General features: G+C 48.8%; 1 protein-coding gene across 2 annotated transcripts in view; it reads left to right on the forward strand.

The window, feature by feature from the left end:
* The window catches only part of NSG2 (neuronal vesicle trafficking associated 2), a 68,283-nt gene that overhangs the window by 15,994 nt on the left and 33,462 nt on the right, over positions 1-18,827 (forward strand). For both annotated transcript variants that reach the window (XM_084761371.1, XM_084761370.1), the window contains exon 3: positions 180-263. In XM_084761371.1, coding sequence (XP_084617497.1) covers positions 180-263 — 84 coding nt within the window. The remainder of the gene's footprint in view (positions 1-179; positions 264-18,827) is intronic.

Genomic DNA, 18,827 nt, shown 5'->3' on the forward strand with positions numbered 1-18,827 from the left:
CACCTGCAAACATCTGGAGAGAGATGCCCACTGGGGTGGGGGAGTACTGTGGGTCATTTGAATGTTCTCCTGTGTGTTGGAGCACTCACAGACTCATCCATCCGTGAGATGGAGAGCAAGTCCTAGGCTACAGGAAAGGGAGGAGCGCTGGTCTCTGCTAACACTTGTCAACCTTGCAGGTGATCGTGAAGACAAGAACAGAGTACCAGCCGGAACAGAGGAACAAAGGGAAGTTCCGGGTGCCGAAGATCGCCGAATTTACGGTCAGTTCCTTGGCAGGGTGACAAGAAGGGGGAAAAGGTGGCACTTGCTGGTGGCCCAGGGACACTGTGGAGTAAGAAAGTGGTACAGCCTATTTCAGGAGTGGTCCTGGGAGTCACATCGGCTTCACCGCTGAGGTTCATCACAGGACAAGCGTCATACCCAGGCTTTCAGGTTCTGACAGATTTGATAATTGATAAAGAGAGGCCACAGCTCCTCATTCCTTCCCTGACCCTTTCTTCCTGCATTTCCTCCACACTCTTCAGGAGATGTGACAGGAACATACGAAGAAACACTAATTTTAGTCAGCAGCTTCGGCTATAACACACAGAAAGCAGAGAGCAGGAGAAGATGACAGGGACAAGCCATTGCTCTTTTGGGTTTTGAGGGGGCAGTTTAGGTCACTTTAGAGCAATAAACCGCGCCGTGTAAGGACGAAAGGAGGAGCTGAGGATAGCGTCTGGGGAGTCGCTCAGGAACTGACAAGAGGAGGAGGCCAGCATTCAGCAGGCACAAGGGTGCTGGGGACTGAGAGAGCAGAGCTTGCTCAAAGACCCTGAGGTTGTAGGAATGCTGGCACCAATAGGAGCAAAGCCCTGGGGCTGTAGGAATGCTGGCACCAATAGGAGCAAAGCCCTGGGGCTGTAGGAATGCTGGCACCAATAGGAACAAAGCCCTGGGGCTGTAGGAATGCTGGCACCAATAGGAACAAAGCCCTGGGGCTGTAGGAATGCTGGCACCAATAGGAGCAAAGCCCTGGGGCTGTAGGAATGCTGGCACCAATAGGAACAAAGCCCTGGGGCTGTAGGAATGCTGGCACCAATAGGAACAAAGGCCTGGGGCTGTAGGAATGCTGGCACCAATAGGAACAAAGGCCTGGGGCTGTAGGAATGCTGGCACCAATAGGAACAAAGGCCTGGGGCTGTAGGAATGCTGGCACCAATAGGAACAGGAGCTGTGAGGCTGTAGGAATGCTGGCACCAATAGGAACAGGAGCTGTGAGGCTGTGCTCCAGGGAAAGGTCCTGGAGAAAACAACGGAGTCAGGACAAGTGGACAGGATGCAGACGGGATCACATCTTGCGGGTTGTGCGGATGAATCTCAGGCTGTATGTTGAAAGCTATAGGAAGCCTCTGAAGACTTCAAGGAGAGTCTGACTGAATTCGGGCTTTAGAAAAATTGCATCATCTTGTACATAATGATGTGTGGCAGGCAAGAGGCTAAGTGGGAGACTGTTGGGCTCCTGTAATTGTCCAAACAAAAATCAACAGTGGCCCAGACAAGGCTAGTGAGTGGACAGCGAGAAAACCAGACCCAACGGGCTCAAAGTAAGCACTGCCCTTGGTTATCTGGGGACTGGAGTAGGTGTCCTTCTGCCCTTGATAGTCTTTTTCTGCATTGTGGGTGTGAGCTTGGATGCTGGCTCTCCTGAGAAGGCAGGGACTGGTCATTTGCTGCCATCTTACCACATCTTTCATTGTGCAATGTGGACCTAGTGAGCCTGGGACTGGCTCCTGTTGTGTGCAGCCACCTTCAGGAATGAGCACAGAGGTCTGAGGGGGAAAGCAAGGCATCATGGGAATGAGGTGGGCATATCAGGCCCTGGGGTAAGGTTGACTTGTCCCAGCAGTGGAGTTCACAGCAAAACGTCAAGGGTCACACATAAGAACACCAACAGTAGCGTTATATAGAAAATCAAAGAATTAGACAAGGGTAGACTTCCAACCTTTCTCTTGGTTACATAAATAAAACTGTTTCTCTATAATAGACTATTTTACAAATTCTTAAGGTTTGCTTTTTCAGGCTGGCAAGGTGGCTCAGCAGATGACCTAAGTATGGAGACCTCAGTTTGACTCTTAGAACCCACATAGAGGAGAGTCACCTCCATAGAGTCACCTCCCCTGACGTCCACATGCTGGCCTTGGCGTGCACATGCACACGCACGCACGCAGGCAGACAGACAGACAGACAGACAGACACACACACACACACACACACACACACACCAACGTACACACAATCTCAGTGTCTCCTTCACACACACACACACACACACACACACACACACACACACACACACACATCAACATTCTCTCCCCCCACCTCTCCCTCTCTCTCTCTCTCTCTCTCTCTCTCTCTCACACACACACACACACACACACACACACATACACACACACACACACACACACATGAGGGGGGATTACACAGGTGTCCTGGGAGTCCCCTGTGGATCAGGAGAGACTGGTATAGACCCCATTAATCATAGGGGAACTGTGACTCAACCCGCTGACCCAGTTAACCTGTGTCAGAGAAAGCCAGTGTCAGAGCCGGGCACACCTAGCCTTTCCAGCCCTGCTGCCTGTAGTTGATTATTGCCAGATAGAGCAGAAATGAGTCAGCTAAAAAAATGACCAGGGGTGACTCTATGGGGCTCAGGCCTGTGCAAGGCTTCTCACCGCTTGGTTCAGTTGACCCTGGCAGGTTGTACGGGAAGAAGTGGTTTGCGTTCCCCAGCAGCCCTTTGTGCACACTGACTGTCAGGTGTAGGTGGGGACAAGCCCTGCCTTTTGGAACAAAAAAAAAAAATGGGGGGAGGGGGTGAAGCAAATTATCATTTGCTTATGTAAAACTTGAAGTGTTAATTAGCCTCGTTTTCAGCTTTATTCAGAGAGCTTCCTCTGGCCTTTGTAGAGGATGCATCTGCTAGCTGCCGGAGGAGGGGGAGGAGGCTGTGAGGTAATTAAGAAGAGTCTGAAGGGGAGGTCTGCCGATGAGTAAGCTCACTGGGGCTTGGGGACCCACCAAGGCTGCTGGGGGAGCAGAATCCTGAAACTCATTTTTGCCTGGGAAAGGAGGATTGGGCTCCTCTGTCTGGGCCTGAGGGATACCTTCTAAGCAGGCAAGAGGCAGGGAAGAGGTCCCGACCCTAGAAGCCATGGTGGGCGGAGGGGGTGGCCTTGCCAACTCTTTGATATATCTGGAGCTATGAATGGAGACTTCATCTGGAGAAGCAGGGCTGGGCGGGGGGAGGCACAGCATTTACAGATAGCCTCAGAGAGCTTGGCACTGACAAACAGTTGCTGCCTGCTCACCCCCATCCCCTGTGCACCCAGCTTTTCTAAATCTGAGAAGGTTCTTGCAGTCATTGCAAAAGGCTTGAAGAATGCCCACAGGCTAACATGAGAAAAACCCTTCCTTCCTGGGTCCTGGGAATTGGGGCAGCTGCTATGACTGCCTTTATACGGAGTATAATAATATTTTAGAAGAACAGTTGTCAACCTTCCTAACACAGCGACCCTTTAAAACAGTTCCTCATGTTGTGGTGACCGCCCCCCCAACCATAAAATCATTCCATTGCTACTTCATAACTGTAATTCTGCTACTGTTATGAATCATAATATAACTATCCGGTATGTGGGAGATCTGATATGTGAGCCCCCGGCAAGTTGATAACCACTGTTCTAGAAAGTTCTGGTGTTATGGCTGTGGTGCTGCTGTGGAAAGTGCTGGTGCGTGGATGGGTTGGTACTATGGAGGGGCTGGTGCTGTGGGAAGTTTGAGGAACGGGAGTCACAGATGGAAGGCTGCGATGCTCTGGGAGGCTCTGGTCCTATGGAAGGTGCTGGTGGCTCAGGAGGTAGTGACCTTTCGGAAGGACTGGAGTTCTGGAGGAAGACCCTGGTGGTGAACAGGGCTCTGGCTATGAAATGATGACAATGTGGAGGGCACTTGTGCTGCCCAAGGCTTCTGGGGTCACAGAGAATATGATATTATGGAGGAACGGGTGCAGTTGAAGGGTTTCCTGCTGTGGAAGATTCTGGAAGATGGCAGCTCCTTGAAGGTACCATTGTTACAGGAAGTCCTGGTACCAAGGGTAGTGATCTTGAGGAAGAAACAGGTGTTGTGATTATGATTGTGTCAGTGAGGATGCTGGCACTATTGACGTTGCTGGTCTAAGGACAGCCCTGTTGCTGTGGCCCACACTGGTGCTAAGAATGGCACTGGCACTAGGGAAGGGTCTGGCACTAGGGAGGGTGTTGATGCCAGGAGCAGTGTCGATGCTGTGGACAGTTGTGGTGACATGGAAGGCTACTGCTCTATGGGGACCTGTGGTGTGGAGGATACTAGCACCTTGGAGGGACTAAGGCTGTAGAAGTGCTAGGAGCATGCAAGGTGCTGTGCTATGGGAGGAGCCCATGTGCCAGGCCTGCTTGTTCCAGAGCTGGTCCACTAGTGAAAACCGCTGTATGTGGAAACCATTGTGTTATGGGGATGAGAGACACTGAGAGCAACACATGGGCTTTGAGGACGCACCTGAGAATCTCAGTGCGCACCCTGGGGAAACTCCTCTGCCCTTCTGACATTCCAGTTCCTCGTTGGTAAAAACAGGCCATACTTTTGAGATAACAAAGAATTTAAGTTCCTAGAGTACTCTGGGTGCTTAATGGATGCTCGTATTCCCTTTGTAGTCATATCCCTTTTCTTCCTCTTTGGTTCCTGGCTTCCTGTCCGTCTAAGAAGCTGGATTTGTCACCTTGCTGGGCTCTTAGCCTTTCTCATGGGGATGTGACCAGGGAACTAGAAAGGAACCACTGAAGGCTGTGGCCACAGGATTCACACTGTCAGTGACCTCTAGAGCTATGACTCTAAGTGGACGCTATCTTTCATCATCTTTTATTCAATGTGTTCTTTGACGGCCTCATGCAGACATCTAGAACCTTCTGTTTACTGTCTCTTTTACCCTCTCTTACTTCCTCCCCAGCCCTGCCATCCTCCCTACAATGCAGCCGTGACCTCACAGCAGCCATAGCTACCTGCAAGGGACTGTATAAGACTAGACCTGTCAACAGTCAGTCCACATGGCACATGACCAGAACCTCCCTGCTGAGCTATGCAATACGGCTCGGTCCCAGGCAAGGCAGACATTTTCTTCACTTGTGATCTCCTGATGGACTCTTGCTCCAAACCCCCAAATGACCTTTGTTAAACTCAGTAGGCCACCACAAAACAAAACCAAAAGCTCTTTTTTTCCCCCCAGGGAAGGCTATTTTTCAACACATTACAACCTTGCAATATAGATATTTGCTACTATTCCAAACCGGTGCTTAGAAAAAGGAAGGAAGCGTCCCAAAGTTGTTCAGTCAGGAAATGCTGGACAAGACAACCCATCTCACTCAGCCCTGCCACCCCTCAGTGCCATCCTGCCCTGGCCCGGCCCCACCTGGCTTCTCTTCCCTTTCTCTCTTTTCTTTGCCTTCATGATGTACTGTGGGCTGCCTTGGCATCTGTTCCTGGAAGACACAAAGGGTTAAGGCAGTGAGATGCTTTCAAGGCACTCATCACAATGGAAAGTAGATAAAAACAAAATACTAGCCATCCCCTTGCGGCCCCTCTCCTGTCATCTTAGCTGGCCTAGGGCTTCCTCTGGGCTCTACAAGGTCATGTCGGGTCTGCGTTTCCACTCCTAGAGATGCCCAAAACTTGCAGAAAGTCTTGCAGAAACTGGCCTAATGCTCGGTTCCGGTTCCTAGCACAAAGCCAGGCATGGAGTGACTGGGTGGGTTACAGTGTGGACCCAGCCCTCTGGGGTGGCCTCCGAGGTCTTTGCTGAGCTCATCCTAGGCAGGCTTCAGTTGGAGAGTGCGCAGGCACCTGGAGAAAGGAGGTGGGGTACCTGTAGACCAGCCCCAGATTTCAGTACAGTGAGTCAAGCCAGAGTGGAGGCCAGCATCAACCAACCCTCTCCGGCAAAAACATTAAAGATGAGGTGGGGGATCACAGCAGTGAGTGGCTCAGTCTCTCCTAAAGAACCAGTGTACATAGGCTCTTCTTAAAAATCAAATAACCACAACAAACTATTTTCCAAACAATAAAAGCTCTCCAGCAGACATTTCAGACCCAAATATCCTTTAGTGTTGACTTTTTACTGTTTGAGCCAGGTTTCTGCCTGGGTCCCAGTGGCGTCTGGCACTTTCTGTTTGCTGTCCCACACAGAAAGGCTGCTCTGAGCAGATGGGCTGTCGCCACACAAACCAAGCTCCTTCATCCTCATAGGAGAAAACCAGCACAGAGAAGCAAGGCTGTAAATCTGAGATGTCGTCTGTGTCCGTTCCCCCCCACCCCCACCCTGTGTTGTCCCCCCCCACCCACACCCCTACCCCTGCCCTAAGACTGATGCTTCCAGCCTCCAGGGAGTCTGGTGCTGTAAAGGCTGCTCAGGACAAGCCACTGCTGAGTGCCAGGGATGTCCCAGCTACACAGGGGGCTACCTCTGTTTTCTCCTATACTGTAAAGCCTCAGGCCTCAGCCCTTCTGCATTTCTTCCAACATCAGCATGGCAGGAGACACGGAGAAACAGCATAACTGGCCACCCTATGCCAGCCGCAGTGTCCCGAAGGCCTGTCCTCCCTGCACCCCCTGTCCTTCCTGCACCCCCTGTCCTCAGCCCCTTCAGCAGCACCCTCCGGTCAAGTCCCCTCCCTGGCCCCTTTGTCTCCCTCCTCAGCCTCCTTCAGGATGTTTTCACTGCCCCCCCCACCATGTCCTCTTTATCTTTATACCCCAAAGAGCCTTGCCAGAGCCCCACCAACCTAGATGCTCAAAAATACTCTTCATAAATGACTAAAAAGGTGAATAAGAAAACTAACAAAATCCCAGTAGCAAAACTCTCTATTAATCAGCATCACCACGCTGGCAGCCTCTTTGTCAACGTCTTCATTTCAATCCGGGCCTTCTCCGTCTCCCCCCCCCCCCCCCCCCCCGCACCTCGCTGATGGCAGCGTAGTCCTCACTTACAGCATAGCCGTTGGCTTCCACCACTCATCTTCAAGCCTCGGGGACTTCCTGTCATGGGTGGGATCCTAACACTTGCTGAGCACAGCAACTGGGGTTTTTTAAATGTTACTTTATTATCTGTTGTCTTGGTTTTTGTCGCTGCCTTTTTATTTTGAGGTACATTTTTGGGCACATTATTAAAAACTGCCTGCTGGGCTCAGGGCAGAGTCATTATCCAGCTCGGAAAGAATTTGCACATGAGTGCTTGCTGAAGAAAGGCTGCCATAGTAGTTAAAGTTCATGATTTCCCTGTGGCTAGAGCGTCACTGGAAATTAGAATAGAGAGACTGTCTTTGGTTTTGGTTGGATAAGTGTCTTGTTAGATTCACCTTCAATAATATCCATGGTTTAAACAAACAAATAGAAAAGAAAATATGAAAACAAAACAAAAACTACACAAATACACACATGCACACAATGGAGTCCATTTTGTGTTAACCAACTACTCATGGGTATGGGGCCCTACTCTGAAGTGTAAGACAAACACACACACACACACACATACACGTATATATATTTAGATAGATAGATAGATAGATAGATAGATAGATAGATAGATAGTTGAGAAAGAGAGAGAGAGAATGACAGAGTTGGGGAGGAAGGACATGGATAGAGTTGAGGGAGGGACAATATGACCACAATATATTGTATGTAAATATTTTTAATTAAAAGATTTTAAGAGTCAGGCATGGTGGTGCATGCCTTTAATCCCAGCACTTGGGAGGCAAAGGCAGGCAGAGGCCAGCCTGGTCTACAAAACAAGTCCAAGACAGCCAAGGCCACACAGAGAAACCCTGTCTCCAAAAACCAGAAAAAAATGATTTTAAGAAAGAATATGTGCTATTAGTTAATAGTTGAACATCAAATATTCTTTTTTAAACAAAATATTTCCCAGAGAGAGAAGGAATAAATTAGAGTTTGTATGAAGTGACGGGGGGGGGGGGGTGTCAGTGGCCACAAAGCCAACTTCCTGAGCCGGCTTTATTGCTGGTTTCTTGGTCCCTCTGATTACAACAAACCTGGGTAAATGAATGCAGTGATAGGTTAAGTTCCCTGCTAATGAATCCAGCAGAGGACAGCTCAGACTCTCGTAACTGCTCAGGTTTCCGTGGGACACATGCAGTGGGGACACATGCAGTGGGGACACATGCAGTGGGGACACATGCAGTGGGGACACATGCAATAGGGACACATGCAGTGGGGACACATGCAGTGGGAGACACATGCAGTGGGGACACATGCAGTGGGGACACATGCAGTGGGGACACATGCAGTGGGGACACATGCAGTGGGGACACATGCAATAGGGACACATGCAGTGGGGACACATGCAGTGGGAGACACATGCAGTGGGGACACATGCAGTGGGGACGCATGCAGTGGGGACACATGCAGTGGGGACACATGCAGTGGGGACACATGCAATAGGGACACATGCAGTGGGGACACATGCAGTGGGAGACACATGCAGTGGGGACACATGCAGTGGGGACGCATGCAGTGGGGAATGCATTCAGTGGAAACACATGCAGTTCCTACCCAATCCTCAGGTGCAAAGCAGTGGGAGAGCAGTTGAAGTGTAAAGCCACTGCCCACGGCGGGAGTGTCTACACCAGATAAGCCAGAGCCTCTGTCCATCTCCCTCCTCTTTGCAGAGCTGCTCCCTCCCACATGGCTGTGTGGAAGGTAGTACAGAAAAGAGAGGAACACCAGAGATGGGGGGGGGGTCGATATCTTAGTGTGTAAACTAAGGCTCTTACCTGAGCCAGTGTTTGAGTGTTCCTGTTGTAAAGTGGGGCAGCAATGCCTGTGGTGTAGACTCATGGTTCGGCTCCACCCCAGGGCACTTCCTCCTGGGAGTGGGGGTCACAGGACTGGATAAAACATCCTCCATGTTGGGTGTCTAGGGAAGCCTAGACCCTCAACCTTAAGGGCTATTTCTTTTTTCTTTTTTTTTTTTTATTCAGATTACAACTCAATTGTTATCCCATCCCTTGTATCCTCCCATTCCTCCCTCCCTCCCACTTTCATCCTATTCCCCTCCCCTAGGTCTAAGACTGAGGGGGACCTCCTCCTCAACTATATGGTCATAGGCTATCAAGTCTCATCTTGGTAGCCTGAGTATTCTTTCTCTGAGTGCCACCAGGCCTCCCCACCAAGGGGAGGTGGTCAAATAGGGGGCACCAGAGTTCATGTCAGAGTCAGTCCCTGCTCTCCACATAACTGTGGAGAATGTTCTGTCCATTGGATAGATCAGAGTAGGGGCTCGATGTTTACTTCTTGTGTTAGTGCAGTAGTTTAACAGACCCTCCCTGGACGCAGATCCTCCCATCACGATGTTCTTCTTGTAGGTCTCTAGGACCCTCTGGGTCCTTCTATTTCTCCATCTCCTATATTTCTCTTACCTAGAGTCTCAGTAGGATGTCCTCAGACCTATCCCAATCTCCTGGTAAGTGGAGACTTTCATAGGACATGCCCCTTGGGCTTGTGTCCAGTTATAAGTGAGTATATACCATGTGAGTCTTTCTGCTTCTGGGTTAACTCACTCGCTATGATCATTTCTAGTTCCATCCATTTGTCCACAGATTTTGGGATTTCGTTGTTTTTAATAGCTGGGGAGTATTCCACAGTGTAAATGTACCAGTTTCTTTATCCATTGGGCTATTTCTTTGCTAACCCTTGGACTTTCCATCTCTGTTGCACCCCTCCACATAGGATGAGCAAAGTCAGAATAGATTACCAGAGCGCCTTTCTGCTTGTTGGCGGCTCCCTCCTTCCTTCAGGCAGCTATGTGAAGGCCTCAGCTCAGTGTGCCAGGCTCCTCCAAAAATAGTCCTTGCTGCTGGTCTCTGCTCCTCTGCCTCTTGCTTTGGCCCCTGGATACTCACTGTCCAGGGCTCTCTGGCCCCTGCACACTCACTATCCAGGGCTCTCTGGCCCCTGCACCCTCACTGTCCAGGGCTCTCTGGCCCCTGCACGCTCACTGCCCAGGGCTCTCTGGCCCCTGCACACTCACTGTCCAGGACGCTCTCTCTCTCTCTCTCTCTCTCTCTCTCTCTCTCTCTCTCTCTCTCTCTCTCTCTCTCTCTCTCTCTCCCTGTCTCAGCTCCACAAAGCAGCCTTTCCATGCCTCCTACTCTTTACTCACATGTTATCCTTTTCTATTCAAGTTTGATCCATGGTGACCCAGCTTCTGTCTTCCCTGGATCCTTCTGCCTGGAATTTGTCCTTGGTTCTATGAGTCCCCTTCACAGCTGGGGACCCTTCCACAGCAGGTAGAAGCTCTTCCCTCTACGCCCACACTTCTTATTTCCCTGGAGCCCTGCTGCCTGGCTGGCTTGCTGGGTCATTCCTGGAGGCCACAGACAGCTGTCTCATGTCCTGCACTGCCTTAGTCAGGGGGAGATGCATACAGGAAGCAGAGCAGCATTAGAAATAGCATTACTTATGACCCATAATACCAAACTCCTTGTCACTGAACTTCTACGATGCACCAGGGTTTTGTTAATTATTTTCCACTTTCTGTCTACTGTCCCTCGGGAAGCAGGTGCACTCTCTTGGTGGGCAGGAAAGAAAGCTGGCGGTCAGAATGGTGACTGAAGATAGCCCGAGTCACAGCCAACAATGAACAGAGACAGGCTTTGGGGACCAGAAAGCTTTGTGTCTCGATGTGTCCATGTGTGTGCAAACATACACGAACACACTCTTGTCACTATCATCATCCAAATTAAGAAACCCTGCACATTTAGCGAATGGGATAAATCAACCTCAGCTGAAGTGGCTGCTAGATTACTTGCGTTTTAACTGCATAGCCCTGTTATTTGCTAATCATTACATCAACTTTATTGCAGTTTCTTTCTCTATGTTTTTGTTTGGTTGTTTATTTGGTTGTTGGTTGGTTGGATGGTTGGTTGGTTGGTTTTGGATTTTTCAAGACAGGGTTTCTCTGCATAGCCTTGCATGTCCTGGACTAGCTTTGTAGGCCAGGCTGGCCTCAACTCACAGAGATCCGCCTCTGCCTCCCTCGGTGCTGGAATTGCAGGTGTGCACCACGGTGCCCAGCTTCTTTCTCTTCTTAAGCCAATCCTGATGAAGTGCACTGGTCCAAAAGACAAAAAAAGAAAAACCATTTCCTTGGTGCCTGCTACCCAGCCTGCTTCCCCATCTCACAGGTGGGAGGGTTTGCGCCTCTGTGCCTCTCCTACCGTAATGAGTGATTATATTAAATGGGATTTCTGTTTTCTAAATATACAGTGCCTAAGCTCCTGGAACAGTGAGAGGAAGACAAACCTTTAAAAAGTGACTATGTATGTCATGTCACCGTTATGTTCCATAATTATGAGAAAACTAGTTGTCATGGCAACTGCCATACAGCCCTCGCTTTCTCGCTCGGATGCTGACAGTCTGTAGAGCTGTGATATGAGCGGTTGGGAGGGAGTTTCTTTACAGAGGGTTCATCTTTCACTTGGGTAGCCATCATTAATTCATTCTAATTCTCCATTGAACCTGGCAGGCTGAGGTTCAAATGGTAGCTCAACAGCTCGTTAGCTTGGGGCCGAGGGGCAAAAGCTTTGCTTCCCTTCCGGATAAAGCAGGGATACCAACACCCACTAGAGAATGGTAGTAATAATCATTTGTGTGGCTGCCTAGCGTAAGTCCCTACATACAGTAGTCCCTCATGGATAGCAGATAAGTTCTCTCTAACCTCTTTTATTCCGAGGTAGTGAAAAAATGGGTGTTGGAAATAAAGAGGGTAGATGGTTTGAAATCTTTTTAAAATATTAGTATTTTTAAAAGAATACATTTTTGGTAACATTTAGGGGTATAAAATCCAACTACTATACAGAAATTATGGTTCAGTTGTATATAAGGGAGAGAGAGGAGAAGAGGAGGAGGAGGAGGAGGAGGAGGAAGAAGAAGATGAAGAAGAAGAAGAAGAAGAAGAAGAAGAAGAAGAAGAAGAAGAAGAAGAAGAAGAAGAAAAGAAGAAGAGAATATTCAGTTTGTTTGGATATTTTTCCCCATTACATTTCCTTGAAGCTTGGAAATAAATCTCTAATCTCCAAGCCAACAACAACACACCTGTAAATTGAGTAGGGGACACTTGGTCTCAGTCTCTTGGCCTCAGTTTCCCTATCTGTAACTTTGGTGCTTGCATGCACTGCCCTCCAAGGGTGTCTAGCAGTCTTGGGTTGAAACCCTGCTCCTGACCACAGGTGGCTCTGCTCCCTGAAGGCCCTTTGGAGAGATCCTGGCCACCGTAGTTGGATGTATATATACTGTAAGCATGTCGTGGTGAGAGGCCAGAGATGCTGCTAAATGTCCCATGATGCTCAGCACCACCCCCTACAACAAAAAACCATCAAGGTGCCGCAGGGGCCACAGCTGAGCAAATTTGCTCTGGGGTTGGTGTCAAAGCAGGATCATGCCACAATCCTGCCACTAACATAAGGGAAACCCGCGTGCTGCCTTTCTCTCATTCATCCTGGCTCTCACTAACATGCTTGAAGTCCTGAGTGGAGGAGGAGTCAGTCAACACCTGTGTTAAACTCAAACTTTTAATACTTGTGTGGTAACCGGGGCAGGAGAATCCAGAGTTCAAGGCCAGTCCGAACTACATAAATACTGTCAAGGAAGAAAGGGACACAGGAAGGGAGGGAGGGAGGGAGGGAGGGAAAGAAGAAAGAAAGGAGCCACATCTGAGACTTGAGGGTGCAGTTCAACAGAAGAGCACCTGGCCAGCAGGAACCTGCACTCCAGGTTCTGTAGCCAGTTCTGCAAAACCAGATGGCAGCCACAACAAAGCCGTAGTGAAGGTGTTGGGGAGATGATCCAGTGGGTAAAAGAGCACTGGCTGCTCTTCCAGAGGACCCAGGTTCAGTTCCCAGCACCCACATGGTAGCTCACAAACATATGTAACTCCAGACTCAGGTCCATTGCTCTCTTCTAACCTCTGTGGGTGACAGGCATGTAAGTGGTACCCATACATACATACATACATACATACATACATACACATACATACACACATAACATATGCACATACATACCTGTGTACACATACACACATACATATATACATACACACATATGTACATACATACATACATACATACATACATACAGGCAAAAACCCCATACACATAAAATAAAAACAACATAATAGAGCTGATGACCATAAAGTGACTGGAGGTTGCAGGGAGCCTAAAGAAAACAGGATGCGGAAGTAGGCGGAGCTACCTTTCCTTCTCTTCCCAGTTGCCACCTGGCTGTAAGAGACCAACATGATTGTGTGATTGCGTCATCCTCCAGGAAACCCCACCCCAGATGCTTCGTCGGGAGGTATAAACGCCTGGGCATTTCTTCAGTCTCCTGCTTCCCTCCAGCCCTTCTAGCCCATTAAATCACTCTTCAGCATCCTCCTGGCCTCTGTTCCCCTCTCCACAGCAAGTGATTTTCTTTCCTTCATCTCTGATGGACCACTTATTTACTCATCTGCTAACACTGGCTCAAACCTCTCCTCCTAAATGCGCACTTTCTCAAAAGGCCCCTTCTCTCTTCCCCACTGGCAGGTTAGGACTGGTGGCTGAGACAGTTTCCACCCCTGGCCGTGCAGCCTTCACCCTCTTCATGCAGTTGCTTTCTTGCACCCAGGTTTTTCATGATCCTAGAGCAGCTGGGATTCTCCGGAGCACAACTGTCGAGTTCAGCTTTATAACCCATGGGGCTACATGCTTTGGAGCTATGAAGAGGATAGTCAGGGACTTAAAAAAATTTCTTCTTGTCCTATGCATTGTATGTAGTATGTGTGTACACATGCATACGTGAATGAGTGTGGTCTTGTATGCATGCCCATGCGTGCACGTAGGTAGAGGCCTGAGGTTGACATCAGAAATCTTCCTTGGTCGTTGTTCTGCCTCTGAGGCAGGGTCTCTCAGTCAACCTCAGGGCTCACTGGAAGGCTAGCTCCTCCAGCCAGCCTATGCTGGGGATCCCTAGTGTGACTTCCAAGGCTGGAACTGCAGGTGAGCCACACCCACCTGGCATCTATCTGGGTTCTGGGGACGGTCCAAACTCTGGTCCTCTTGCTTGTGGGACAAGTGTTTCAACTGTGGAGTCATCTCCTCAAGCCATGGGTGGTTCTGTGTTCTTGTTTTTGCTTTTTAATAAGAGGAACACACATACACACACACACATACACACAAAACCAAACCTAAGATGAAATGTTAGAGTCTTGCCCCCCCCCCCGCCCCCTCAGTATCCTTTGCTCCCAAAATGCCCATTGTGCGGTCTGAGCGGTCAAGCTGGAAGGCTCTAGGCACATGTGGCTAAAACCTTTGGAACAACCAAGAACATGTTAGCCGCTTCCCTTGCTGTGGTGGCAGGTACCTTTATTTCACCTTATGGTTGGAGGCGATACAGTCCACAGTGGTGAGGGAGTCTCGATGGCAGGGACTGGAGGCAGCTGGGCACATCGCAGCCATGCTCAGGAAGTACAGGCGGGGAGTGAGGGTGGTGGAGGACTGGCACACTCGGCCAACCTCCTCAGTACACACCCAGGGGCTTATTTCCACACCCATCACGATGAGCACAATTCAGATGTTAATGCCAGTTAATTCCGTAGTCCTGATTCACATTTGAAGTGCCCAGTAGCCCCATGAACACCCCACACGGGACAGCTCAGGCCTGTAGAGAGCCACCCAACAGCCTGGGAGTGCTCGCCTGGCTTCTCCCTCAGGGACCTTCGCCTGTACTTATGTATCTGACACCCCCCTTCGTTTTCTCAGGAGCAACCACTTTACACAGTCTTTTGTCACTTGTTCATGTTCTCTTGATAATATGCTTCAGAGACCTTTCCACACCACACGTTGAGAGCTCTTTCTAGTTCTTGTTCTTTCTGCAAACTGAGCTCTCACAATCTTTCTCAATTATGTTGCTGTTGTTCTGCCTTTCAGCCTTGTATGCTTAATCTCTGCAACAAAATTCCTCGTGTTTATGTCTATACACACCACACCCCACACACACGCACTCACACACACACACATGCACACACACACACACACACACGTACACCACATATGCATACCCTATACACAGACCACATGCACACACACATGCCATATACACACACTATACATATATCACATACAGAGTACACATTCATACATACCACACACATACATACCACATACATACATACAATGCACACACCACATACACACATACCACTACACACTAATACAATACACAACACAAACTGCCACACACCACAAATACACACACCACATGCACTACATAGACAACATACACAACTCACACATGCCTTACAACACACACACACACACACACACACACACACACACACCCCTACAGTCTAAATGCTTCCTCAAGTTCATATGTTGAAACCTTAACCCCCCAGGTGATGGTATCAGGAAGAGGGCCTTCTGAAGGGGTCCTTTGATCATGAACGTAGAACCCTCACTAACAGGATTAGTGCCTCTATAAAATAGCCCTGAGGAGGCAGAGAGATCGTAAAATCCAGAGGATCAGGACAGCTGCTGAAAGACAGTGTCTTCAAAACATGGCAGAGAAGCTACACCTATGAAATCTCAGCAATGTGAGGTGCATGGTGACAACACAACTTGACATGTCAGCATGGGTTCATTAATGGCTGCTGAGAGGCAGAGAATCCGTGTTCTCCAGCGGGGAGGCCCTGATAGGTTACCCAATCCCGAGTGGTCAGCCCTAAATGCAATGTATGATATATACACATAAGCACACATATATGTGCGCACTACTAAATGGGCCCGGCAGATTGTATTGTACGGGGTTGGGGGGCGGTCAGGAATTTAAGAAGGATTGGGAAGCCTGGGAGATTTAGAAGGGGAGAGGAAGGAATGGGAAAGATATAAGTACAGTACTTGTGTACGAAGTTCTCCAAAATTAAAAGCCTTAAATTAAAAAAAAAAAAAAAGTAGGTAAATAAATTGCCCCTGAAGAAGCTCGCTTACCCCTTCCACCATGCGGGGACAAATGGAGGCAATGTTATGCACAAGCCCAGATTGACCCTGACCAGACCCTGAATCTGCAGAGGCTTTGAACATGGACTTCCCTCCGAAAAGTAAAGATAGATTCCTCTTATGTAAGGAGCTTACAAGCTCCTTGGCCTACAGCCTATGCATGTACATGTAAACACGCTTTCATACGTCGTAAGGCAGGAGAATGCTCAGTCATGTGTAAGCTCCTAATTTCGTTTGTTTGTTTGTTCGAGACAGGGTTTCTCTGTGTAGCCCTGGCTGTCCTGGACTCACTTTGTAGACCAGGCTGTCTTCAAATTCACAATGATCCACCTGCCTGTGCCTCCCGAGTGCTGGAATTAAAGGCGTGCACCACCACCTCCTGGTGACTCCTAAACTTTATAGACCTTTGCCACGCTGTTTCCCAGCCTCTACTTCCTCCTAATGACGTGGTTCTCCCAAAAGTGCCAGCACCAGCTTTTAACTGACTTCAGAAATGATAGCAATAACACAGAAAGTAGTTTATTTACCAATAATGTAGGTGACAATGATACTTTATTTTTAACTTCGCTTATCCTTCATTATCAGTAAAACAACTTTCCGTATCTTTACTTTGTATGTATTAATTATACATATTAATTAGGTTCAGTGTGATATTTACACACATGCATATATGTGTTTTATCTACCCCCCGCCCCCCGCCCGCCTACTTTTCCCAAACTCTGTCTCCACTATTCTCCATTCAAGCGCTTTTCTCTCTCTCTCCCTCCCTCCCTCTCTCCCTCCCTCCCTCCCTCTCCCTCTCTCTCTCTCTTTCTGTGTGTGTGTTTGTGTGTCTCTGTCTCTCTGTGTGTGTGTGTGTGTGTGTGTGTGTGTGTGTCTCCCTCTGTCTCTCTCTCTCTCTCTTTCTCTCTCTGTCTCTCTCTCTCTCCCTCCCTCCCTCCTTCCCCCTCCCATTCCCTTTCGCTTCTGCACATGAGAGAGAACATGTGGTGCTTATCTTTCTGTCAATGGACTATCTTTTCATCCCTTCCACTTTGCTACAAATACCACGACTCCACTCTCCTCCGCAGCTGACTAACACTCCTTTGTGTATATATAGAACGTTTCCTTTATCCGTTCATCACTGGCAGCCACTTCGGTTGATTTCCAATTTTAACGCTTGTGAGTAGCACTATTATAAACACGGACGTGCACATGTTTGCGAATGTGTGTCTTCGCTCCCTGGGTTTACTTCCTGTGGTTATGTGCTCAGAACGGCTGAGTCACCCAGTGAGATTTATTTTTAGTGTTTTGAAAGCCTCTACACTGTTCTCCATAAATGTATTAATATTTTCTCTCTCTCTTTTTTTTTTTTTTTTTTTTTTTTTTTTTTTTTGCTCTTTGGCCCGCAGTGTAAACATCTCTGTTTTCTCCACAATGGGGTCTGGTTTTATTTGGCCTTTGAGTAATGCCTGAAAGCTTCCTGTGAGGCTAGGCTGGCTGCGGCATCCACCTATGCATCTTCTGCTGCCTGAGCTACATCCCTCATCCTTCTCACTGTTGTTCTCAGCTGTTTCCTCCCATTTGGTTTCATGGCCTTGCTGCTGCTGCTGCTGAAGCTGATGCTCCTCCTCCCTCCCTCCTGCCTCTCATCCCCTCCTCCTCCCTCCCCCTGCTCCTCCTCCCTCCCCCTGCTCCTCCTCCCTCCCTCTACTCCTCCTCCCTCCCCCTGCTCCTCCTCCCTCCCTCTCTCCTCCTGCCTCTCATCCCCCTCCTCCTCCCTCCCCCTGCTCCTCCTCCCTCCCCCTCCTCCCCCTCGCCTTCCCTCCCCCTCCTACCTTCCTTTCCCTCCTCCTCTCCCCCTCCTCCTCAGCCACCACTGCTGTCTGTGCCTCCTCCTCCTCGTCTTGGATACTATAGGATCTTCCCTTTTGCTTTAATTTAAATTAGTAATCAATCCAGAAGTATAAAAGAAAACACAGACACATCTCACTGTTAAACTGAGGCCTTCTCCCACCCTGACCTTGTGTTTTGCTCTGTGCTCTCTGGCTTCAGTGTCTTGTTCAGTTCATCTGGAGTTTGCCTCTGACTGAAGAATAGACCGGAAATCCATTGGTGCTGTTTTTGCTAGTATTCACACGAAGCTGTATATCCGGCCCCTCATCCCTGTTTGTTTGTTTGTTTGTTTGTTGAGACAGGGTTTCTCTGTGTAGCCCTGGCTGTCCTGGAAATCACTCTGTAGACCAGGCTGCCCTCAAACTCAGAGACCCACCGAGTCTCTGCCTGCTCGGCTGCCTCCCGAGTGCCGAGCGTGAAGACACGCGCCACCACTGCCAGGCTCTTTGTTGGTGGTGGTTTATTTTGCTCAGACTCTGTTTACACTTCTTTGCCACTGGGCAGTTAATTTCTCACTGTTCCAGTGATTTCTTGGCAGGTTTAGCTCTCTGCATCATAATGGCAACAGCTGCGCCTTCTCCAGTATTTTGTTTTCTTGTGTGATGTTGTCTTTTCTATTGTTAAAGTCCTGTTGTTATTTTCTTTTCTAATTGCATTGGTCAGTGGTTTCAGATGTGCTGTTTCTAGCATTCTACCATGTAAATATTACTGGGTTTTCCCCAAAATGTCCTTTCTAAGTTACGGAGATGGTCACATGTGTCTCATATTCTTTTTTTTTTAAACTTGATCACAATTGTATGCATGTATACAATATATTGTGATCATAATCACCCC

This window comes from Acomys minous, assembly GCF_964271855.1.
Source record: "Acomys minous genome assembly, chromosome: 16".
Lineage (NCBI taxonomy): Eukaryota > Metazoa > Chordata > Mammalia > Rodentia > Muridae > Acomys > Acomys minous.